Source organism: Sorex fumeus, unplaced genomic scaffold (assembly GCF_029834395.1).
Source record: "Sorex fumeus unplaced genomic scaffold, SorFum_2.1 ptg000005l, whole genome shotgun sequence".
NCBI lineage: Eukaryota > Metazoa > Chordata > Mammalia > Eulipotyphla > Soricidae > Sorex > Sorex fumeus.
Window position 1 is genome coordinate 8,034,229 of NW_026606062.1, and position 25,744 is coordinate 8,059,972.

Genomic DNA, 25,744 nt, shown 5'->3' on the forward strand with positions numbered 1-25,744 from the left:
CTTTCAAATCAATGGTTCTGTGTTTGCGGGGTAGATCAGCATCTGTTTGGAAGTAGAATTGCTGGATCCCATGGTAATTCTGTCTCTATCTATTTGAAGATTATCGATCTTGTAAAACCTTTTCTTTTAAAATGCATGGTTCTCGGAAGGGTTGTCAGAAATAGAAAATCATGATAAATGATACGAAGTCGTAAAATCATGTCTGTTCTCTATTGAAATACAACTTCAGGGTGTCTGGTTCCTTCTCAGATTACCCTCTCGCGTCCCTTCTTCCCACCTCGATCAGCGTCCCTGCTGCCCCCTCGCCCAGTTCCTCTGTGACCCTTCAGACTAAGGGGATGGTTCTCAGATCATTTTTCTTAACCATCCAAGCGATTTATCGACTCTCCTCTGCCACAGTCGTCCCTTCCCACACCTGGAGATGGACACCCCATCGGCTTACTTGCTAGAACTCTTAATACACACACACACACACACACATTAGAAATTGAAACAAAAGGAGACAATCTACAGCAGGCACAGCACACGCTGTTGTGTGGGAGTGGGGGTTCCACGCTCTCCGGTGTCGGCCACCCCGTTTGTCCCTCTCCTCTGGGGGGGGGCGGGGTTGCCTGCCCTGTTCAGTACGGCCCCCGGGCCTCTTCTTTGCACTCCGCGTTTAGTTTTACGCCTATGTCCCTGAGTTATTTCATGCATCTCTTGTGCCGAAAGGAGGAACCTTTTGTGCGGTGCCATCATGCTCACTAGCTTCCTGGTCCTTTTGGAATCTCCCTGACAGTCCACTCATCCCGCTCTCTGCTCCTTCCAGGCCGGGCCAGTGATGGGGGTCCTGTCCGTTTAAGATAATGTCAGATCACCTTAGAGACCATGTAGCTCTAACCTGCAAGAGTCCTGCAAGACACTGTACTTCCCCTGACATGCAGAAGCCTGCTTTTGTTTTCATCTGGACACAAGGCATTACTGTCGCTACCTATTGAAGTCGCAGACTTGCTTTCAGCAAGGCCACACGCTCACCCCTCTTCACTTTCGGTGTGTGCCTGATGCCAGCTCAGTTGTGGTCCGTTGACTTCTCTTGAAAATCAGAAGCTGTTAGTGTTACATATATTTTTGATTTAAAACCATGATAGCAAATTTAGTTTTGATGCAGTTACGTTACTTAAGATGCTTAAAGATCCTTAGCAAAAAAGGAATTTTTAAAATGGACTGTTAAAAAAAGAAAAACCTGCTGTGATTAAAAGGCAAGAAACAACTGATCTAGTTCATCCCTTTTGTTTTACAGACGAGGAAACTGAGGCTCAGAGAAGTTACTTGGCTTGTCCAGTGTCCCACAGGAAGTTAGTGAGTTCATGAAAGAAAAATGCCTTATGTTGATAATGACAACAGACAGTTCTGCTAACGGGTCATATTTTTGAAGAGCAAATCCTACCAGATCAGTTTCGTTCCTTCCCGTAAGAACATGTTGGGCTTTGGTGGTTGCCCACCTTGTGTCTGATTTTTCCTGGCCCTGGACTGTGTGTGTCCAAAACTTGATCTACTACTTGCCCCTTCCCCAGTGTCCTGCCGTGGATGGAGTTGGTGCCAGTTGCCGTCTCTCTGTGTGGGGCGTGTCCGGCTGCCTTCTGCCAGTAGACCTTGGAGCAGTCACGGAAGGGTTCTCATCTTCACCGTCCCGGGGTTGCAGCCACCAACCAGGAAGCTGCTGGCCCTAGAGATATATTTAATGTGCTGGAGAAAGCAGATTTTTTAATTGTGTTTCATTTGAATTTCAACAATGACTCCTTGCGCAGGGCCGCCCTGTGGGACATCGTAGCCTTCCCCCATCCTCTTCCTGTAGGCGCGTAATCTGGCCGTCTCGTTTGGGCCTGACTGAATCCTCTGCTAAGCTGCATGGGACCCGGGGTGCCGATAGCTTCCTGACGGGTGTGAGCAGTCATGGAGACCCCTCTGTTCTGGGTGGCTCCCCTGGCTTGCCAGGGGCCGTGGGGACGGGGTGGAGAACTCGACAGACCGGGGCTCTCATTGTGGCTCCCGGCCTGTCACCTTCCTTCCCTCTCAGCCTCCTTTCATACCTGACCAGCTGTGTTGCGTGCTCTGTCATCGAGACCAAGAGAACCCAAGCAGACATGGCGGGAGGGACATTGTGGGCATTGCCCCGTTGCTGGGGAAAGGACGATGGAGCAGTGAAAGCGAGGTGCTTCAAAGTGACCTTGAGGTGAAGGTCGCCTGGACATGGGACAGAGGAGCAACCTGTGTGCGGGTCCCCCCGGGTCCCTGACTACGGGGACCACCTTGACCATAATGTAAATACTGTCTGCCCCTGTCCCCAGATCTTGGCGTCGGCGGGCATGTCAGCACCGATGGCCTGTCACCCGTCAGATTTCTTTACCAAAGAAAGTGTCACGTGAAGTGAGCCCAATACAGTTTGTCAGGAGCGAGGCTGGTGTCACTGCTGAGAGGGCGCAGAGGAAGAGGGGCGAGGCGGGAAGGAAGACAAGTTTGTCCTCAGCAGGTTCGCCAGGCGGCAGAGAATGCAGTGTCGGTCCTGCAGGGGTGGGGCAGGGAGGGTCACGCCTGTAGCTGGACTAGTGCAGGGAGGGTGGGGGTCTGGAGAGGCGACTCGGGAAACGGACACTGCCCCCTGGCTTCCCAGGTGTCCGGTGTGTCATGCGTGGGTGGTCAGGAGGGACAGGCCGACCTGCACATCCTCTGACGGGCCAGGCAGGGAGCTGGCCAGGGTCGGAATTTAGCCAGAGCGGCAGACGCGGAAAACTCGGGGGCAGGGGAGGGTTCAAGAGTCACTCTGACGGAGCTTTTGAGCCTGTACAGGACCACACAGAAAAGCGGATGATATCTTTTCCAGACGTGAAAGGATCCCGGTCTTTCCCGGGTGTGAAGCAGATGCAGTTTCCTTTCACGTAAAGGGACTGACAATTCCATATCTCCCACCCGGATTCGGGGAGAAAGACAGACCCGTTGCTTTGCATGTATCTGTCCTGTTGGAAAACTGGAGCGAGAGAGAGAAACGTTTAGGCCAAACAGATGGAGCCAGGGGTGAGGGCCAGGGTCTGACCCTGCACTCCCGATCCCCCAGGTATCACGGGTGCGGCCTGTCTCTGTCTCTCTGTCTGTCTCCATCTCTCTCTCTCTCTCTCTCTCTCTCTCTCTCTCTCTCTCTCTCTCTCTCTCTCACACACACACACACACACACACACACACAGAGTTGAGAGTGGCGTGTTGCAGGAGGGCCTGGCCACTCCCTCCCTCTGTCCCTCTGCTGTCGAGACCCTTCCTTGCCCCTCCTCTCTGGGCATTCTCTGCCCCATTGGCTCCCTCTGAGCAAGGCCTGTCCCTCCCGAGGTCTCGCCAAGGTTCTCGCCGTCACATCCCGCAGCCACAGGCAGGTAGATCTGCCGACGCCTAGACTAATGGTGGCCGCTGTCTTCTGAGATTCACCCAAATCCATTGAAGATTCCAGCTGAGCCTAGAGGGAGAGCCTGGCTCTGGTGGCCCTGGACGGGACAGAGGACCTGAGAGCCACCTCCCGGGCAGTGCCCCCAGCAGGGAAGAGCCCCTCACGCGCCTTACAGGGGCCCCAGCGCCTAAGCCAGTCCCTGTAAGTGGAGCTGTCATCTGCCTGGCGTTCGTGTGCATTCCCTCTGCGTGCCACCCTGCCCTCATGCCCGGTGCCACGTGCCAGTCCCCTTGCTTTGACTCCTATGTGAGCGACAGCAGCCGGAGGTAGGGCGGGGGGGCTCTTGGTAGTTTGGCTGTATATGGGTCCCCGTGTTTCTGGGTCCTCTCGCTCCTGCGAATCCAGCCTGGCTCTGCCCCTGGCTCTAGCCCCTGCATCTACCCCCGACGTCTCTGTCTGTGTATGCGTTGGTGGGGGGGAAGGGGGGAGGCAGCGGGCGTGACGGCAGAGAGCGTCAGCCAGCCTCCGCCCCGCCGCGTTTCCTCCCCCTTATCGGCGCACAATGGACACCTGCCTTGACTTTGTCACAGGTTCTTGCGTCAATCAAATGAGGGAATGGAAGGAAATGTCCTTTTCAGAAAGATAAGACGCGGCTTTCCATTGTGGGCATTTTCCATACCATTTTCTGAAGCCCTTCGCATCTTGAATCAGCGACTGTCAGAGGCGCTTTCCTGCAGGGCCCGGAGGCTGGCGCAAACCCCGGCACCCTCACCCGCACGCCTCCTACTGCCCCCACCTCTGTGCCTGTCCCTGCCGCTCAGACTCCTCGACAGACCGACAGAGTGGACCCTCATCTCCCTTCCTTCTGCCATGCACCGTAACCCCTCCCCTCCTCTGAAAGTCCCTCCAGTCCCCAAATCCCAGCTGTGATTTCAGATGTCTCTCTTATCTATCCCCAGTAGAGCAAGTAAGTCCAACTTAGTGACTTAAAACAGGCAGTTTCTGGGGCCAGAGTGATAGGACAGCCAGAAGGGCATTTGCCTTGCATGTGGCCCGACCCAGGTTCGATCCCCAGAACTCCAGAAGGCCCCACAAGCCTGCCAGGAGTCAGCCCTGAGAATTGCTGATGTATTCCCTCCCAAAAAATAAAAACCTTGCCATTTCTTAGCTGGCAGGCTCGGTGGATCAGAGTAACATGGTAAGGTCCATGTGCACGTGTGTGCTCACTCACCCGGGTTCCTGACACACATCTCCTAAAGCTCCTCTAACTTGCGGTGTGGTGGGGCTGAAGGGGGCATCTTACAAGGGGTCCTAGATTCCTGGGAGCTTCCCAAGTGATCGGAAATCGTTCCTGATTCATTAGGGGGCGACTCTTGGGGGACTCCTGTGAGGCTTTGGTATGGGGATTAATTACTCAGAAGATGAAGTTCAGATCAGAAGTTTGAAATTTTCATTGTTCCCCGCACTGACCAGGGGGGTGGGCAGGGGTCTGGAGAAGGCGTTCTTACCTGCCTGGTCTGATGGGTGCTTGGCGGGGGGTGGGGGTGGGATGGGCAGGGTCTAGAGGTGGCGTCTGACCCGTCCTCTCTGATGAGTGCTTTGCAGAACCACCTGACTCTGGCTTCCGAGAACCTCTCTGTGAGCAGGTGGCTGTCTCTGTGGCCGCCTCCCTATGTGCTGTCAGGTGCCGGGGGGGGGGGGGGTAGCAGCCCAGCTCCCTGGGGCAGGATCCTTGCAGATTCCCCCCCCCCCCCGCCCTCGTCCCCCTCATCGGGTGGCTCGTTTGTGCTCTTCCTTACTTCCTTAAGCCTGAGCCCTGCATGGTTCGGGGGTGCTCCGAGTTCTTGGAACCATTTCAGGAAACTATTGGACCCGGGGAGGGGCCCACCGGAACCTTCTCCCCTCTATTTGTTCCAGCTCAGGAGCAAGGTACAAGCTGGGAGCCCTACTTGCTTATGGTGTCTGGGTCGGGGTGGAGAGGGAAGGCGACTGGCACCCCGGACCCTGCCCCGTGAGGGCTGCGTGCAAAACTGCAGGTCACCGTCAGAACCAACCCGAGTCAGAAACGGGGAGTTGCTTGACGTGGAATACACGTGTGGTGTCTGGGTGCCGTCCTGCGAGTGTGGCTGTCCCCAGGCGGCCGGCCACGACTCAGTGTGACCTGTCCTCCAGGCTATCCCCCAGGCCAGGGCCCGGGCTCACATCCGGCAGGGCAGGGGCTGCCTCTGGCCCGGTGGGCGGTGGCTGTGCTCCCTGGCTGCGGGTTCTTGCTCGAGGGCCCAGTGCCTTGTGGCCGCAGCCAAGGTGTCCTTGCCACAGTCTCCCTGCAGGTGCCGTGAAGAGGAGTCTGTCAGCTCGGCTAATCTCAGGCACCCAGTCACCTGGCTGGCGGCTGACGTCTCTGTCTTGTTTGCTCGAGGAAGGCCTGGGCCTGCCACACTCCGAAGGGCGGATCACACATGGGGTGCTGAGGGGTGCGCTGAGTTCTTGGAACCATTTCAGAAAGCTGTTAGGCCCAGGGAAGGGCTCACAGGAACCTTCTCCCCTCGATTTGTACCTGGCTCAGGAGCTGGGTACGAGCTGGGGACCCCCCATGGCTTATGGTGTCTCAGGGCAGGCAGACGGGGCTGTCTCAGAGGGACAGGGCCGCCCGCCTGCGTCCCCAGCGCCTCTCCGGGCCACTTTCTGCTCTTTGTTTTTTCCTCTTTCACGGCTCTATAATGGCTGCAGATTTTCTGGCCCTCATTTAGCCGTTTTTGCTGATCTTTCGTCCATTTGCAACTTTCAGTACAGAGTTTCATATTCAACAAATGTTCCGCAGAGATTTCCCTTCCTTCTCCTCTTGGACACCAAAGGCCAAGCTGGGAGCCTGCTTCCCTGCAGCCAGGGCCTGTTCCTCCACGGTGGCCATTCAGGGTCTATTCGGAAAACGTCAGATCTGCCAATTTGGCATCCAAAGCAGTGATTCATCCAAGTCTATATAACCTGGCTGGAGGGATCCGGGCCGGTCTGATTTGCATTTAGAGCTGGAGCCCGGTTGCCTTACTAAGAAGACGCGGTTTCCCCTCCAAGGTGCGTCGAACATTAGCTGTTTCAGTGAATAGTTCATTGTTCCCTTTCCTTGGGGCCATTAGGCTTCTCTGAGACGAAGCCCACGGTGAGAAACCGCTTCTGGAAGCTGTTCTCAGCCTGCTTCCAATGGCGTGGGGCGGCGTTCACAATGTCCTGGTAAAGTAGCCCGCCTGTCGGAACAGCCGCATTTGAGTTCTCTCTTCTGGAAAACGGTGGGAGGATCTTGTCATTCCGGGTGGAAATGTTCCGTATGGTGAACTATCGCACATGCTTCAAGTGCTTTGGAACATGAGAAATGTGTGTGCCACACGTGGGTCCCTGGTCCCACTTCACTTCCTGTCCCGCTGCCAAGCCCCGTCCCCTCGAACCCCCTGAAGATGGCCTTTCTTACTTCTCCTCTTCCCCCTTCTCTGCGTGCTCTGCGGTTTTGATGGAGAGACGTTCTGGAGGGAGTCAGGCGGCCCGGTCTGCTCCGAGCCAACTCCGTTTCCGGTCTTGGGGAGAGGTGAACTTGGCCCCTTTAAGGAGAGCCCCGGCGGGAGGCAGCTGGGACTCTGGGGACTGACGTCTCGGGGCATTTGCGGCACCAGTGAGCAGAAGCCGGCAGCTCTCCATGGAGCGCAGAGGCGTGTGTGCCTACATTTTGGGTCTTTGGGGAGCCATGAGTCTGAAAGGCAATTACAGCTTTAGCGGAGAGGAGTTTAAAGTCTCCTGGGCAGGAGAAGGATTTGGAGCAGAGAGTGCTCAGAGGAGAGCAGGAGAGAGTCCGTGATGCAGTTAATCCCCGCCGCCGAGGCCCCTGGGACGAGCACTCAAGCAGAAGCCCAGCTGCGAAGCAGGCTCAGATTGGACTGCATGGTCCGTCTCTTGGGGGTTGGGACCCAGCCCTGCCACCAGGAACACCTCTGTCGCCTCTTCCCAGTCCCCCGTGAGGGCTGTGTGGGTCCCTGTCCTCTGTCCTCGCAGTGCCTGAGTACTAATGTCCTTTCAGCTGTCGCCCCATCCTTGGTACTGATTAGACCTGCTGTCCCCGGTTTCTGCCGTTGTCACCCCCAGACGGTATTCTCACTGGCCAGAAGTCCCCACCTCTACTGCCCACCCCCCACCACCCATGGAGAGCAATGTCCCCAGTGCGGTACGGGGTGTACCCTTGCTTCTGTGAGTGACCCCCCCCACCCCAAACCCTAGCCATGTCCCGCAGCGAGCCCGCCTCCTGCCCATCCGCCCGTGCCCTCGTGCCTGTGCCCTGGCTGCAGCCCGAGGCTCCCGTCTGGCTCCTGTCGTGGCCGCGTCCGCCTGCAGCTCCTGTCCCTTCTTGAGACTGTCCCCTCTGGGGCTCTCAGCGGTCGCCTGCCCAGGCTAGCCCTGTGCCGAGACAGTGCCTGGCATATTCAGAGCCACTGTTTCAGGGTGCTCATGGGCTTGGGGGGCCAGCTCGGAATGCCGCAGGCCCCCTCTGCCTCCCCCTGCCCTTTCTGGTGCTTGACTTTGGCTTTCCGCTTTGGAGAAATCACGCATCGCCTGTGACCCTTGTGGCCCCCGACCGGAAGGGCGAGTGCGTGGCTGCTCCCGGGCACCACCTCGCCCAGCCCCGGCCCCTGCACTTGACCCGGGAGTTACACCCTTGGGTCCCACCCTCCCGAGGTCAGTCCTTGCTGGGGTTCTGCCCTTCCTGCCCAGCACCTCCCTCCTCTGCTGTCCTCTCTGGGGGCCCTTTCCTGACAGCACTGTGCCCGCTGCACTCCCTTATCTCATGCCATAGAAGCTGGCAAACCATGTCCATGTCGTGCATTCTCCCTCCCTCCCGCCACCGCCCTGGGTACCCCCCCATCACCACCAGACTTCCTGAGGCCCAGCCTCATTGCCGTGGCCACCCAGCAGTCCAATGCCCCCATTTCCTCACCCACCCCTGGCGGTGGAAACGCCGCCCTCGGCCTCTCTGAGCCACCCGGCTCACCGTGCAGCCTTCCTGCCTGTGCTTCCACCCAGGGGGTTCCGCCGCTCTGCCCCCCGCTTGCTTCTCCTCTGATCTGACTTCCAGGAAGCTGCCTGCAAGTTGCTGCCCTCGCATCTGCCTCCAGCCCCTCCTGTCTCCTGGTGCCACACCCAGCCCCCACCTGCCCCCCAGAGGTACTCACCCGTCTGTCACAGTCATTGAGAACAGTGGCATCACAGTCTCACTTGCGCCCGCAGCTGGTAGGGCATCACCCAGAGCTTCCACGTGGGCCCCTGAGCATCAGCACCGCGTGGACTTGCCCGCAGTACTGCGGATGCCACCAGCAGCCAGACGCAGGAAACTTCTAGTCCGGGACTTGAGGCCATTTTTCCTGCTCCTTACTCAGCCCTGAAAACCCTTACACATCCAGATCTCCACTGGCCTCAGAATGGTCTATTATTTATTATTTATTTATTTGTTTACTTATTTATTGCTTATGGGGTCACACTAGGCGATGCTCAGGGGTTACTCCTGGCTCTGCACTCAGGAGTTACCACGGCCCTGCCCAAGTCCTTTCTGGCTCCCATGGCCTTCCCGTGCAACAGCCCCAGACTTCTCATGGGGCGCTGGCCGCTGTCCTCCAATGCGGCACCATCTCATGTCCCGCCTCTCCCTGCAAGAAGGGACCAAGCGTGCAGAGTCATAACCTCCCGGCACGGGGTGCCCCTGCGCTCCGGCCACAGCGCACTATCCCACAGTCACTGATGAGGGACTCTGTGACCATCTTACACTCCCCCAGTGCCCTGGACCCTGTGACCATCTCTCTGTCCCTCTGTGTCCTGGACTCTGTGGCCATCTCACTGTCCCCCTAGCTCCCTGGACTCTGTGGCCATCTCACTGTCCCCCTAGCTCCCTGGACTCTGGCCATCTCACTGTCCCCCATCCCCAGGTCCCATCCAGACCGCGGTGCCCTGCCCTCTGCAGGGTTCTGACCCCATGCTCAGTGCCGTGGCCCTTCACTCAGGTAAACTTGCCTTATGCCAGCCATGTGGGCTGGTCTGTGCAGGACGAAGCCGGACAGGTCAGGCCTCGTAGCCGTCAGGTTGAGGCCTCATGACCATACAGTGCCTGGACTTTGAGCGCCACATCCTCTCTCGGTGCAGGAATCGCAAGACTCAACCAAGGTCCACCTCTGAGATGCGCAGCTCTCCTCCATCTGGACAGTCACTGGACTGTCCTGTCCCCGGCTCTGGCTCCTTGGGATCCCTCTTTGCCGAGCTGAAGTTTGGACTCGCGTGGGAGTCACACAGAGTCCCCTCGTCTCCTCTGCCAGCAAACTGTCAGCTGGGACGAACGTTGAACTGCCCAGCACTGCGCCCCACAATTTATCATTACAGCGACCCTTGGGGATGTCCAGAAAATCCCGTGGGCGCCTCTCTCCCCTCTACCCGTGCGTTTCCATCTTCCTCAGCCGCATCCTCCCATCGTTCTGGGGCACTCCGTGCCTAGGCTCCACTCAGCCCCCTGGAACCAGATCAGGGGTACCAAGAACAACGGGAGAGGCAGAGACCTCAAAAAGAGACGCAGGCAGCCGTATTTGCGGGGCAGGAAGTCTCAACAGCTCAGGCTTCTCAGCACGGGGAACTCCAAGGGCGGCCCATCAGGGTGGGTGTCCCGAAGTGACAGCACCCACCAAGGAAACTGACGCTGGGAATTGGTTTAAGAGCTCACAGCACCCCCGGGGATCTGGCAGAAGAAGTGGAAATTCTTTCAAAAGGCAGATTTCTTCCACGTAGGCCTCAGATTATTCATTGACCAGCACATAAATACAACCAGGCACACCCCCCCCCCAAAAAAAACAGACTCCGAGGACAAGGGCCACCCCCAACCACAGGCAATGGAAACAACCCCTGACAAATGCCATCAGATATCACAGTCACCCGAGTCTATTAGAAAACGAGTGACTTAGAGTGAAAAGATAAGCCCCAGGAGACCGGCAGGAAAACCAAGAGATGCTGGAAAAGGAGTCAAACATCTAGACGTTGAATTACATGACACTGCACAATAGAATTAAAACCCAGTGGTGGGGGCCGCGGCCTGGCTCAGGGGGCTGCATGCAGCTTCGCAGAGGGGAGGCCTGGGTCCACCCCCATAACCGCCTGGTCTCCTGAGCACTCCTGGGAGTGATCTCCAAATACAAGGCCAGATCAAATAGCGCCCCCTACCCGCCTTAGGTGTGACCCCGAACAAAAGCCCGAAACGCCTCCTTGGATCAGAAAAGGTCTCTTTGATGAAATTGTTTAAAGAAGAAACCATGGATGGTGTAGCAGAAAATCGGATAAAGCTAAAGAGAAAGCGAACGAAGTTGAAGCGAATAAGAAACAGTCACCAGAGAGCAACAAAGAGAGACGTGGCCAGGGCTCCAGACATGGCAGAGAGCAGTCCGGGAGCTCCAGGAACGTCTTTGGCGCCCAAGAGGAGGAGGCGGGAAATGAGTTGTGACCAGGATTCCCCATAACAGCTGAGGCACCAGTTTGCGTATTTAAGAAGACCAGTGGCCGCAAGTCAAGTTGGCTTGTTTGGAAACACCAAGAGAAACAGCACAAAGCTCGAGTCTTTTGATCTCGGCAGCAGCTGGAGAAGGGGATGCGAGGCGTGAGGGGTTCCCCCTTCTCATCTCCTCCTAAACCGGCCAGGCCGTGCCAGCCCCAGCTCTAACACGCGCGTTCTTCAGCGTGTCCTTGGAGGCCCTCCGTGGTCATGCGCCTGGAGCTACACGCTGACCCGTCTCCCTTCTCAGTTCACTCATAGTTGTTTATTTGCTTATGGGTTTGAGGGCCACACCCGGCAGTGCTCAGGGCTTCCTCCTGGTTCTGTGCCCACGACTCCTGGCAAGGTGCCAGGGATCGAACTTGGGCCGGCTGCATGCAAGGCAAGCACCCTGCCTGCTGTGCTATCCGGCCCTCACAGCTGTGACTGTACACTTGCTCCTTTTCCTCTTGGGAGTGTTTCCACTGCAATGGTTTCTGTTTCCAGAATGTTCCCTGTGCCCATCCTCATGGCTAGATTCTGCTCAGCCTCCCCATGCTCAGCCTCCGGGCCTAAGATGAGGGTTTGAGGCCCACCTCTCACGTGCCTGTGGAGGAAGCCAGAGGGGGGAGACTGAGCCGCTGCTCCGAGGGACACCTAGACGCTTGACGCCACCCCGTGGTCCGAGTCTTAGCCGCGGGAAGGCTGAGGACTGTCACCCATTAGCTCGCGCACTCAGCTAAAGGCAGCGTTCTTGGGGGCCAGGGAGAGAGTATAGGGCACTTGCCAAAAACGAGAACAAAATAGTTAAATAAATAAATGTCACAGCAGGGTTTTGTTTCCATTTTTGTCCTTTTTAGAGGAGGTTCGTGGTTGTGGGAGAGAGGGACCAAGACAGTAAAGAGGCAGAGGCAGTTCAGGGGCGCCTCGGGACCCCGGCGGTCTCTCAGCAGTTCTTGTCTTCAGACACGTCCCCCCGAGCTCGTGCCTCTGACCTGCTGAGAGCTGCAGTTCGTCTCGTATGTGTCCTCTCTGTATCCAGTGCTCTCTCTGCTCTCGCTTTCCCTTTCAAGTCCCTTTGCACTCTCAGAAGCTTCGGGACGCTCCTGAGCCCAGAATTGGTCGTCGATTATGCTTCCTTCCGGGGCCAGCCGGCTCTTCCTATAACGTACAGTGGAGGAAGAGCTTTGGGGGTGTGCTTGGCGCTCCCTGCGGCTTTTCTCCAAGGTCCTAGGACGGTGCCCCACATGCACGCTGCATGTAAGGCCACGGTCCAGAGCCCCTCGCTGAGACTCACAGCGTCACTTCATACTGAACTGGTCATTCCACACCATCCCTTAATGGGCTTACCGAGAACCACGTTCCGTATAGAACTTTCTTTGTACCTTCCCGCGAGCCTTTCTAGCTACAGATGGCAGAAGGCTGAAAATAATTCTTGAAATTCACAGAGCTCCTCCGCACCAGTGGCTGCCAGTTCAGTCCCCGAATGCGACTTGCACGGGTCCTTTCGGTCCTGCCTCCAGACCAGCATCACAGTCTGAACTATTGCATTAGTCAGGGTGGCCAACCAGTCTGTTTCGGTGCAAGTTTCTAGGATGCCCGGGACCCCTTAGCCTCTCCCGCTCTTCATTCAGTCTCCTCTGAGCTTGCTCTAATCCCACCTCTGCCAGTGTCACTATCTAGTATGAAATCTTTATCCGGTTTCCGGTTGGCTTCAGATTTAACCCTGGTAGGCCCCGCGTCCCTTCTGGTCTCTTGCCGTGCCCATTCTTGTTGTTCTCCAGCCTGGATTAAGGACTTACCATCTCCAGCTCTTTCCCAGGCTTTCCCCTACCTGGCTCTTTTGTCCCCTAACTCACTCCTGCAGACTCCACTGTGTCTTGGCATAGATGATGTTTCCTGGTCTCAGCCAGGCAGTCTTTCCTCTTTCTCCATGTATTTATCACACTATCTTAGTTTAAAAAAAAAATGGGCCCACTCGAGCAAATCGATGAACAGCAGGAGGACAGTGACAGTGACAGTGTTGACCATCACTCCTTCATTAAACTTGTTCTTAAGGCTTGGAGGACCCCTGAATCCTCTCTGCCCTGTAGTTATCAATAAATACACCCACAATGAATGGACAAATAAATGATTAAACGTGGTGGTAGGTTCTCTTCGGTTGGCAGCTGTGCTAGTCTGAGGGGCAAGTCGGGGCTGGACAGCTCCTGACGCCTCCCCTTTTCAGCCGTCCGTGCTCCCGTGCGTGCTCCCGCAGGCCTGGTGAACTTGGCTATGGTGTGGCCTGCAGGGAGAAGCTTCACTTCAGAGCTGAGGTGCAGCTCAGCCGTCGGGCTCATGGCCCGTGCGTGTGAGACTCTTCGTCCGGCTCCTGCTACCAGAGCAGGCAGATGTCGAAGCTCCTGCTCGTTGCTTCTGAACGCGGGACCTGAGAGGGCACGTGGGGGCGGACTGCCCATGATGTCACAGGGCCCTCTCTGTCACCCGGCCTTGCTGTACATGGAGAGTCTGCAGCAGGGGTCACTTTATAGACGGGCCCTCTGCGACCTGCACAGCACGTTGCACCTGGATTGGGCTCGCCTGAGAAAACCGCACTGCATTGTCGCACAGCCAGTTCTTTTTTTTAGTTTTTTAATTTGTTATTGAATCCCTGTGAGGTAGACCCTTACAAAGCTGTTCATGATTGCATTTCAGTCATACAGTATTCCCACACCCATCCTTCCACCAGTGGACACTTCCCAGCACCAGTGTCCCCAGGTTCCCTCCCACCAACCCCCACCTCCTGCCTGCCTCTATGGCAAGCGCTTTTCTTCTGTCTGTCTGTCTTTCTGTCTGTCTCTCTTTCTCTCTCTCTCCTTTTGGGCATTGTGGTTTGCAGTATTGATACTGAAAGGTTATCCAGAATATCCCTTACCTACTTTTAACCCTCAGCTCTTGTCCTTCATCATCATTCCCAGCTATGATTGTCCTACTCGTCGCTTCTCTGTCTTACCTACCCTCAGCCCCACACACACTTGCGGTCAGTTCCAACCATTGACCAGTCCTCTTAACCCGTTTTCCCTGGCCTTGGATATTATTCTTCTACCATAGACATATTTTTTTTCTATACCACAAATGAATGCAATCATTCTGTAACTGATTTCCTTTTGACTTCTGACTCATTTCACTCAGCATGATACTCTCCATGTCCATCCATTTGTAGGCAAATGTCATGACTTCATTTTCCCTGACATCGGACAGCCAGTTCCTGAGCCCCAGTTCGGACAGCAGACAGATGCCGGTTGCAGGCTGACCGTTCGTGGTGGCTCTCCTGTCCCGCCTTCCCTGCGTTCCCTCCCAGAACGTGTGGGCAGCACGTCTTAGGGAACGGATCAGCTGCTCAGGATTTTCCTCCCAGGAATATTAGAGGTATCAGAAGCCTCTGGTAATGAGGGTCCTTGAGCTCCAGCCTAAAGTACTGGAGTTCAATCTAAAGTACCAGTTGAGCCTGGTGACATCCCTCTTTTCGGCCAGGACATTTTTGTTTGAGTTTTCTTTCTCAGAGCCAGTGAGTACTATGGCAGGAAGGTTTTCTCCTAGGAGAAGCCGACAGTTGCTCATTTGGGGTGTGTGAGGGGGAGGGTAGTCACACCTGGCGATGCTCAGGGGTTCTTCCTGGCTCTGCACTCAGGAATTACTCCTGGCGGTGCTCGGGGGATCATATGGGATGCCAGAGATCGAACCCGGGTCAGCCACATGCAAGGAAGGTGCCCTCCCTGCGGTAGCTCATTCTTAAGCCCCTCCCCCCTGGGGTGCAAGGGGCTTTCAGGAGCCTTCTGAGGGACAGCCAGTCCTGGAAAGGGTCCCTCTGTTTATTTTGGCAGTGGTCACATCTAAGTGATGGTGCGGACAAGTCTCTCTGGGCTACCAGGAGGGGCTCCCACGTGAACTACTTGAACCCTGGAATCCAGAAACTCTTGTATAGTGACTGAGAATGTTTTGTGAGGGAAATTTACTGCGACACATGAAAACACATGTTAATGGTGTAGAAGTGTGTAATTCACTGCTTTTGTTCACGAGTGCTTTGAACGCGGCGGGTATAAAGCCTCACCCCTCCCTTCTACAGGGGAGATGTGATTACAGCTTCTTGGGTGAATGAGCTTTATTAAGGTCTTTTTTTTTTATTTAAAAGGAAATGAAATATTGAAAGACTTTTAAGTACTCCACTTCATAGAACTTCTCTAAGAAAACCTAGGAAAATCACTCTCTTCCATCTGTTTTCCACCATTTTGCTTGTTATATTTGGTACCAGTGCACTTTTAAAAATCGACATCTGTTTTTATTATGCTTCATTTTCACAGATGTGTATAAATTAACCTATCTATTCTTCGTGTGGGCCAGGCAGTATTTAGCATCTTGGGTTTTTGACATTTGACACAGAGGCCACTGCAATTCATCAGGTTTGATGCTTTCCACTCGAGAGTCATGTTTAACTTGTGAATAAGGTTAAGTAGATACAGTGTGTCCCGTGACGCGACTGACCTTAGCCGAGTCCTGCCAACCCTGTGGTCCTGCTGAGTGTCCTTCCTGAAGAATGAGTGGGCCGGAGTGACTGGTTTGCAAGAACCCTCCCTGCTCTGAAATGTCAGAGCCCCGAGCCTGGGTAGCTGATGGCTCCTCGTCTCTTTCTTTCACATCCAGGGAAAGAAGATGCAGATGCACGTGCCGCCGGCGACGATGGCGCAACCGCGGCACTGGACATGGGAGCTTCTCCGGAGAAGGCCCCGCAAAGATCAGCAAAGGTCATTGGCTCCAGGTCCTCACCACATGGCTTCTGGCTCTCGCGGAGCTCCTTGTCAGAGGTCCCCTGCCACCCAGTTAGGGCTGTCTGTGGTCAGCAGATCAGAAAATCAGTGGAAACAAATCCAAAAAGTGAACCTTAAAAAAAAAAAAAGCCTCTCTGTTATCTTCCTGTCTGTATGGGAAGGACCAAGACCTTTTCTTGGACCATGGGGCTGTTTTGATGCAAATCCTGTAATTTTCTTTTTTCTTTTTGGGTCACACCCGGCAATGCACAGGGGTTTCTGCACTCAGGAATTACTCCTAGCGGTGCTCGGGGGACCATATGTGATGCTGGGAATCGAACCCAGGTTGGCCACATACAAGGCGAATGCTCTTCCTGCTGTGCTATCGATGCTCCAGCCCCAAATCCTGTAATTTTTTTTTAACTTCAGTCACACTCATCTTTCCTTTTTCGCTGGTTTTTGGGGTCACAGGCTAGTGGTTCTTGAGGGCTGCACCTGGCTCAGTGCTACACCTGCTGTGCTTGGGAGACCAAGTGGTGCTGGGGTCAAATCCACGGCCCCCACATCCAAAGTATGTGCTCCAGAATTTTCAGCTCCCTTCCTGATCCCTAGACTTGATGACGACATCCGTAATTTCCAGTTTTGTTTCTTTCAAGTGCAGTAAGAATTTAGCCACGACGAAGCACCATGGAAATGAAACTCTATGAAACGCCTCCTAGAGTTTTAGTTTTTGCTGTGAGTTTTTATTGTCGTGCCCGCAATAATTCAAAAGTCGGGTTTTCAAAGCCCTTGGACTGTTTTCCCAAAGTGATTGTTTCAGTTGTAGGAACAGTTGTGTTGCCCCCTCGCCTGTAATTCACAGAGTTGTGTTTCCTCCTGGGGACACCCGCAGCCATGTCCAGCTCTGCCATGGCTTCTGGTGAAGGAGGATCCCTCAGATCCGGGAGGGCGACTTCCCCTCCGGTCGGGATGGTGCCTCGCGTGCTCCTCAGGGCGCTTCTAGGTCCTACTCACACGCTGCAGCCCCTCCCACCGGTTCTCTAATGCTCCATGTCAGCAGGATGGAAGCCCCTCGAGAGTGGAGTGCCCGGGGGCATCTGCCTTGCAGGCCAGTGCCTCGTCCACCTGTGCCACATGTTCCCTCCGGCCTCAGGAGCTTCCGTTCGAAGTGAGGAGCGGGGATGTCCGCATAGAGGCCCTGGCTTCTGGCTCTTCCTGCTCAGACAGAATGTCAGGCATCCCAAGGCCCCTTCCCAAGGGGCCGTGTCTGGCAGAGTGGAGGCAGCGCCGGTCCTGGGCCCCGTGCCTGCGGTTCCGGCCCTGCTCGGTGGGGCCCTCGCTCGCTGTTGGTCCTGGTCTTCCTGTCTTCATAAGGTTTTGCCAAACAGCACAGGTATGCAGGATTCCCTCTGTGACCAAACCGCTTCTATTGCCAGCTCATGCGTGGGTGACAAATACTTCCACCCCCAAAACACCCAAGGCCCGTCCCTGCCTGCAGTCCTGGCCCTGCGACCCTCCTGGTGCTGGGAAGGGAAAAAAAGAACCAAATCCCACCTGGGATTTTGAGCACTGAAAAAAGTAGAGTAGCAAATAAAATACTTGTTAACAGATCAGAGATGATTCGGCATAGAAATAGTTCATCTGAGGTCAGTGACTGGAACTGACCCAATTTGACAGAGAGAAAATAGAATGAGAGGGAAAAAAAGACCATTTCCTGCAATTGGGGGACAATGAAAGAGATCCCATTTTCAGGTAATTGGAGTCAGGAGAGGATCGGGAGAGCGGGTCTGAAAGGATAGATTGTCGGGAATCGGAGAGCGTTTCAGAATTCCCTCCAAGATTGGCAGCCCTGGCAGCGTTGAAGGACATGAGTGTGTGGTGTGACACACACGGTTGCCGTTTCTCTGTTCTCACGGGCCTGTGGCTTGCGTTCAGGGCTGGAGTAGTGATACAATGAAGGTGTTCATGGCGAGCGCCGTGGAGGGTCCCAAGGGCTGAGGCACCCACTGCCCGGCCAGAGCCTTACAGAGCCCGGGAGCGTCTCGGGGAGGGAGAAAGGAGGCAGGCTGGATAGTCGCTAGCAGACACGGAGAGTGAACAGAGCCAGCTCTAGGGCCTCGTCACGGCAGGAGGGGTACTTGAAAAAGCAACTGTTTCCTTGTTTCCTGGAGACAGTGCTGTGGTCTGTGGAGGAAATGTCAGGGGTCTGACTTCTAGGTTTGGAAGGCTGGAAAGATAGCGCAGGGGCTGACATGCTGGTCTTGCATGTGGCGTACCCCACTCGGCTCCCTGGCACCACCGAGCACATAGGGTCCCCCCAGCACCACCAGGCGTGATCCTCACGCACAGAGCCAGGAGTAAGCCCCGAGCACCGGCGGGCGTGGGCCGACGCTCCCCCTTCTCCACACCCCAGAGACGTAGGTCTCGGTTGTAGCCCAGCATGTGTGTGCGTGTGTCCGTAATCTCGCCTTGGTGGCAGGAGAGTGTGGGAGACCAGGTGCTCGCTTCACATGTGACCGACCCAGCATCAGTCCCCAGCGCTGTCACCGCATAGGGTACCCCGAACACGTCCCAGAGTGAGTCCCACACCCAGAGCCAGGAATAGGCACCGAGCACTTCTGGGTGTGGCCAGAACCTCACCCCACCCCACCAAAAAAAATCAAAAGTTAAAAACTCAACAAAGGTTCTGGTGGCTTCCGTGGAGACGGCTTCCCCGGGCTCCCGGCCGCTGACCTGACCGCCGGGCTGTTCTCTGGGCTTGCAGGTGGTTTACATCGTCGAGAAGAAACATTCGCGGGCGGCGACGGGCTTCCTCAAGCTCCTGGCCGATAAGAACAGCGACCTGTTCCGGAAATACGCCCTGTTTTCTCCCGTGGACCACCGCGTCCCCCGGGTGTACGTGCCTCTCAAGGACTGTCCCCAGGACTTGGTGAGCCGACCCAAGGATTACGCCAACACGCTGTTCATCTGCCGTATCGTGGACTGGAGGGAGGACAGCAATTTCGCGTTAGGGTAAGTGACCCCTGCTGGGGTGCGCAGCCCGGGCAGGACTCCGGGGGGGCTTCCCGCCAGCTTTTGGTCTTTACCTTTATCATTGCCTTATAAAAGCTTAGGAGTTTGGCATACTTGAGTTCTGGTTCTTAAGAAAGTGCCCTTAGCTCCAATCTCAGCCAGTCACCAGGGGATTCATTGAGTTGTCAGGTAATCACCTTTTGGGGTTTGGGTTGTTTTTTTGGGGGGTGGGGGGTGGTATTTGTTTGTTTTGGTTTGGTTTGGCATAAAAAATATAAGTGCATTGTGAGCCTCTGCATCTTTCCTGTCCTGAGTCCTGTTTGTACTCGTGAACTGCATGGAATTTATTGCCTTGAATAATCAGGCTCCTCGTTTCCAATGCGAGTGATAAAATATGCAGGCAGCCCGGGTATGTCAGGGAGGCCAGGCTCGCACCCGGGAAGGCATGTGGGGATGACGGTTTGGGCACCGATCTTCAGAGGCTCTTCCAATGGCGTGGAAAACAGAGTCGCCTTGCCAAAAGCATGTCCAAGGCCCCGTGTTTTTACCAGTCCCTCGGGGATATAGCTTCCTCCTTGCAGAGCCTCCAGAGCCCTGGTCACACGCTCGCCCGCCTCCTCCCTAGAGGGCTCTTCGTTTGAAGTGGCCAGTAGCGGGCGGGGACGGGAGCCCGTTATTCTGGGCATCGTCTGCTCCGTGCTTCCCCGCGAGTGGGTGAGCATAAAGGCGTGCGGGCTCCACAGAGCCAGTCCTGGCCCTCGGCTCTCCGTCCGGCTTGGGCAGTGCTCGGTGACCAGCCACCATGGGCTGCTGTCATCAGGCACCTGCCCTCCCCTCTGCCGCTGGTCAGTGGCATGAGCCCAGATGAATCTGCGTGTCACACTGTGCGGCTTACGCAGCGCCATCCCATGCGAGGGGGACACCCCGGCTTTCTGCGCTCTCGGGGCCTCTCGGAGCAGTCGGACTCTCTCCGTTTGTTCTCGAGTGGGTGATTGCAGAGTCATCGTTTTCGAGCCCGACCCGCCGTCCAAGAGTGACGTCAGCCCCTTGAGCCCCACAGAGTCGTCCTCAGAAGTGTGCCAGTTTCTCAGCCTCCGCCCAGAGGCTCGGGGCTGGCCGGGCCACCTGCCCCGCTGACGGTGCCCGGCACCCCAGGAGGAGGGGAGGCCCCACACGGGAGCGGAAATCCAGCCCGGCCCTTATCTGCCCGGGACAGGGCCCATTGTGGGCCTGATTAGAGCGTTTCCTGCACGCCCGGGCGGGAGGGTGTAGTTCGGGAAGCTTCTCCGAGGCTGCCTCTGCGGGTTCCTGCCACCGCGTCGCTGTGACGTCATCAGGCCCTCTCCGTGCGCTCTCCCTCCCCCCTCCCCCCCCCCACCCCGCGCGTCATTCTCAGGGGTCAGGCCTGCAGGTCAGCAGGGCGCTGTTTAGCAGAAGAGCCCGGCAGCAGGCCTGTGGGAAATATGACAGTCCCGCAGTCCCGTCCTTACAGGGGCAAGGGCCGGACCCCCTTCATACAGCCTTTCCCAAAGGCTTCCAGGCGTTCATGTGGGAGAAAACCCTGCAGACCCCGTGAGAAACCGCGTCTCCGCATGCAGACAAGACGCGGCGGGTTTTGCTGAGGAAGTTGGCGGGTGGGGCCGCAGCTGTCGAGTGAGCGTGTTGGTGGTCGCCTGGCCGTTTTGTTCTGGCTATCAGTTACTGATCTTTAGGGGCTGAGGTCACTGTTTCCCACTCAGAACACGCCGTGCCTGCAGCCCGCGTTTCCTCGGTGCTCTGTGCCAGGCTCTGGCCAGGAGCGGGGAGGCAGCGCTCCCTGGTGTGAGAGCCGGCCTGCCAGGGGGACGCGTCTGGATTAACCCCGCAGTGTGTCCTCCTGACGCGCCCAGTGCTCATGCAGTGTCCCCGTCGGACTCCTTTCCCCGGGGCCTGTTACTGAAGACGCCAGGACGAGCGTCCTTGGTTTCTGCGTTGGGTTGGACCCACTGCTGGATTTGTACAGAATGTCACGGGTAAATCGGAGTTTCAGAAACGGAGCCCCCGGGGGCGGAGCAACAGTGCAGCGGGGAGGGCGCTTGCCCTGCCCACAGCCAACCTGGGTTCAATCCCGGGCATCCCGCAGGGTCCCCGAGCACTGCCAGGAGTGATTCCTGAGCGCAAAGCCAGGAGTGACCCCTGGGCGCTGCAGGTGTGGCCCCTAAACAGATAAAAAGAAATGAAGTGCCGCCTTGAGCTCATTCACTAAAAGTGGGGTTGCAATCAGAAGTGGTGCTTTCCCAAACCCAGCACGGGTCCCGGGAGGAACCCAGACACCCCAGGGTGGCCAGGGGCCCGTGGCTCCTCTCTCCACCCCCAGCCCGCCTCACAGCCCCCCAGAGTGACCCCTCTGCAGGCCACGCACCGATGCTAGGTCAGGGGTTTCCAGCCTCTGATGCCTGTGGCCGGCACCATGTGGTTTGCGTGTGACCCTGCAGATCTCAGGGGAGGTCAGGGCTGCGGCTCCTGTTTGCTGGGGGTTGCGGGGGGGGGGGAGGGTGGGCTCCGTTTCTGGCAGGGCAAGCTGAGGAAGAGCTAGAGCATCTCTGGGTAGGAAATCCTGCTGTCTAGCCCCACAGCGGTTTTCGTGGGTCAGTCGCTGTCACCAACCGCGGGGGACCAAGGTTGCAGGAGCTGCCGCCCGTGAGTGGGGACCGCAGGTGGTGACGCCGGGGTCCAAGTGTGAGGGCGCACAGGGGAGTGGCCTGTGACGGCTGCTGCAGTGCCGAGCTGAGCCGAGCACCCTACGGGCCTCTGGAGGAGGGAAACGATGCTGGAAGTTAAGAGGCGAGGGGAAGGGGGCCGGCTTGGCCCCAGGAACCTCCCGGCCGAGCAGCCCCAGGGACAGGCGAGTCTGAGGAAGCCACAGGTGCAGGGACAAGAAGGTGACCCTGCAGACATCCCAGCCAGAGGGGACAGAAGGGACCCAGCATTCCTGACTTGGTGGGAGGTAGGGAATGATGCCCTTGAGCCATGGTCTCCGAGAACCCCGATTCCGGCTTGCCCCACGCACTCCCCAAGGTCACCGAGAACCCCGACTCCAGCCGCACCCATGCACCGTGGCAACTGTGTTGGCCACGGCAAACCTGTGCGTGTTCCATTGCCTTTCCCTGCAGCGGCCTTCTCTCCCGCTGTGCCATGACATCCTGACGCTTCGACCCCGTCATCCCCCTGAGAAGCGCACCCTAACTGCGTGCTCCCTGCTGGTCCTCCCTCGTTTCTTGTCACGCTGCCATCCCAGCTGTCCTGCGTGCAGTGTCATCACTCAGATAAGGGCTCACCTGGGGCGAGCTCCCGTGGGATGTGGTTGTCCCGTGTACGCTGACCAGCTTCTCCCGTGGGCCGTTGAAAAAGATTCAGTGGCCCCAAGGTCTGCAGCCAATCTGGCTCGGAAGAGGTGGCGCCATAGGGCAAGTTAGGAGAGAAGCCTGAGAGCCGCCTTACGGGAACGCCGTGTGGAGCCCCGAGTTCAGAATCTGTGGCAGAAAGCCGGAGCACATAGATGACATGTGTGACCCGACTGGGGCTGGCAGAGGCCAGCCCGGTCTCAGGAGGCTCCTTTGGGGTGTTGCATCTCGGACAACCCCGGGGACACTTTGGTGAAGGCTGTCAGGGATCCAGAGGGTCACAGTTGTGGCGGCCGCAAACAAGGGCCTCCGTCACACCACCACGTCTCCCTGATGCCCTTTGGTGTCCCAGAAATCCTGTCTGTGGGGCGTCCCTGCTGTTCAGTGTGTGTGTGTGTGTGTGTGTGTGTGTGTGTGTGTGTGTGTATACATGCGCACGCGTGAACATAAACACAGAGTACGTTTTTTTTTTTTTTTTTTTTTTTTTTTGCTTTTTGAGTCACACCCAACGATGCACAGGGGTTACTCCTGGCTCTGCACTCAGGAGTTACTCCTGGCGGTGCTCAGGGGACCATATGGGATAGCTGGGAATCGAACCCGGGTCGGCCACGTGCAAGGGAAACGCCCTACCCACTGCGCTATCTCTCCAGCCCCATCAGCACGATTGTTTTTATTGAACGAAATTTACTTAGACTTGAGAGGAGAGAAAGGGGGCTTGTCTGGAGTGGAACTAGGCAAGCAGAGAAACCTAGAGGCCAGCAAGAGGGGGCAAGGTAAGGGAGGACCCGGCGGGAAGAGCGAGCCCGGGAAGATGCAGCTTCTCACCGGCCAGCTCTCTCCCCCGACACCTAGGAAGCCCCCGGCCCATGTGAGGGAACTCTAGTTTCGCCTGCAGCTTTAGTTTGAGGGGCTTCCTGCCTCTCCCAGGCCTCTCCCCTGCGGGCCTTGTGTGGTCGGCAGCCCGCTTCTCCCCCAAGCCCACACCGCTTCCTCCTCGGTTCCGTGGTTTCTCCTCAAATAATCAAGGCTCGACCCGGAAGAAAGCGGAAGCCTCTCCCAGGAGCCGCCTTGAGGACCCAGACGCGTTTCCCCACACCAGAGCAGGCGCTGAAGTCAGCCAGAGAAAACACTTGCTCGTTTTCTTCCTTGTCCTCTTTGCAGGCTTGGAGGGAAGGGCCGTTGCACACACGGCCGGCTTGGGAGATCTCTGTCGGACGGGAGTTGTGCAGGGTTCTCTGGGGAGTGAATGAGGCGCTGCAGGTTCTGCCGGCACCGTGACCCGAGTGGGAAGGAGGTTCTGAGCCCTCGGGAGCGGGGACGGGCTGGGCTCGGGTCTGTTCTGGGATCTTCCCCGCCAGCAGCATCAGGTGTCGGTCATCACGCTCTTGGGGCCTTGGCTCACGGGTGGAGTTTGTTAGCGAGAGCCCCATGCTGGAGGAGGAAGTCACCAGGTTTCTCAGTTGTAAGCGGGAGCAGCAGGTGGGTGCCAGGTGGGTGGGAGCCCCCCCCGGGGAGCCTGGCTAGCCTAGAGGCAGCTGCTCTCCCGCTCCTGACTGCCCACCCGTCGCGGAGGGCCCCTCTGAGCGCCTGCCTTCCCGCCCTTTCCTGGGGGGCGATCTTGGCTGGCAGGCAGACCGGCCGGCCAGGCTGAGGAGGGGGCTCCCTTCAGCGACTGTCGGGCTCCACCTGGTGGCCTGTGCGGATCAGCTTCGGGAAAAGCGACGCCCTCAACATCCACTTCAGGGTCAGAACTTCCTGAGCGAGGGAGGGGAAGGGGCTGGACAGAGGCCTCCTTATGCTGGGGGTCGGCCCTCTAGCCGTGTGCAGGCACCAGGTCCCCCCACGCTGGTCACCTCCTCCGTCACGGCTCATGCATCGTCTTGAAAATCCCGCATGGGAGTGTCAGCGAGTCCCAGCACCAGGAACTTCCCTCGGACCCCACACGCGCTCCACGGCGCTGCCTCCACCTCCTCAACTTGGTCGCTCAGGTCTTTACTCTCCGACCTCGGGGTCCTTCCTGGCAGCGTCTCTGGGTTGGGGGGGACACCAGGGCCGGGGGGGAGGCGCTTGCCTCGGCGTCACTCACGCGTGTCTCACTCCACCCGCAGATTCCAGGGCTCTACACCGCCACTTCTATATGATCATATGGTTTTTATTTTCTCTTATTGATATGATGGATTATATTGATCGACTTGTGAATGTTGAACCATCCTTGCATCCCCGGGATGAATCCCACTGGGTCGTGGTGTATGATCTTTTTGATGATTTGTTGGGATTCTATTTGTTAATATTTTGTTGGGCTGGAGTGATAGCACAGCGGGTAGGGCGTTTGCCTTGCACGCGGCTGACACGGGTTCGATTCTTCTGTCCCTCTCGGAGAGCCTGGCAAGCTACCCAGAGTATCCCGCCTGCACAACAGAGCCTGGCAAGCTCCCCGTGGCATATTCGATATGCCAAAAACAGTAACAAGTCTCACAGTGGAGAAGTTACTGGTGCCCGCTTGAGCAAATCGATGAACAACGGGAAGACAGGGATACAGTGCTACAATATTTTGTTGAGGATCTTCGCATCTGTTTTCATCAGGGATATCAGCCTGTAATTTTCTTTTCTTTTTTTCTTTTTTTGTGGTGTCTCTGTTCTCTTTTGGTACCAGGGTGCTGTGTGCCTCATAGAAGCTGTTTGGGAGAGTTTCTGTTTCTTCAGTTTCCTGGAAAATCTTGGAAAGGACTGGCAACAGGTCCTCTTTAAATGTTTGGAAAAATTCGCTAGTGAATCCACCTGGACCTGGGCTTTTGTTTTGGGGAAGACTTTTGAGTACTGTTTCAATTTCCTTGGTGGTGATAGGTCTATTCAGGTATTCCAGATATTCTTGGGTCAGCCTTGAGCAGTTATAAGAATCCAGGAATTTATCCGTTTCTTCTAGGTTCTCTTTGTTTCATGGCATACAGACTTTCAGAGTAATCTCTGATGATCTTTGGTTTCTGTTGTGATGTCCCCCTTTTCATTTCTGATTCGGTTTATTAGGGTTCTCTCTCTCTCTCTACACCATCATTTCTAAAGAGTGATTGTCTCCAGGGAGTCCCACGGGGACCTATGTGCATGCATGTTGAGCCAGAATGATGCTGATGGTCACTGTGAGAGTGTAGAGCACTGTCTGGAGAGCCCAGTTGTGAAGCTGAGACCTCATCAGACTGTCTGGTGATGTGAGGGTGGTCATCAGCTTCACGTGGACTGTGCAGTGACCCTGCGCTCAGGACCGTCTTGTCTGACTTCCTGATGTCCTTGCCCAGCCCCCCCTCTGACTCGCTCTCTGCACGCAGCTTCCAGAACAGTGGGCACTAGATGGCCACTCCACAGCCCTGCCTGTCAGAGTGTCCCAGTATCATGTGGGTTCATTTTATGGCAGGGACCCAGTTGCAGTGTCATTACAGTGAATGGGGATGTGTGTTTGGGAAGGGACTCTGGGCAGTGAAGGAAGTATTAATAGCTGATCAACATAAGTTGCAGAAGGGAACTTTCTGTCTCAAATGATTTATCTTTGCCAAATCAAGATTTTTAAAAAGTTTTGATTGAATTCTTTTCAAATACATCCATACTGCTTAAGCAATATTAAATA

The 25,744-nt window shown here is 56.3% G+C and overlaps 1 protein-coding gene across 1 annotated transcript in view; it reads left to right on the forward strand.

Moving 5' to 3' along the window:
• DIS3L2 (DIS3 like 3'-5' exoribonuclease 2) overlaps positions 1–25,744 on the forward strand; it is a 217,854-nt gene that overhangs the window by 62,561 nt on the left and 129,549 nt on the right. The window contains exons 6-7 of the mRNA XM_056120993.1: positions 15,630–15,730; positions 18,498–18,745. Of these exons, the coding sequence (XP_055976968.1) occupies positions 15,630–15,730; positions 18,498–18,745 (349 nt within the window). The remainder of the gene's footprint in view (positions 1–15,629; positions 15,731–18,497; positions 18,746–25,744) is intronic.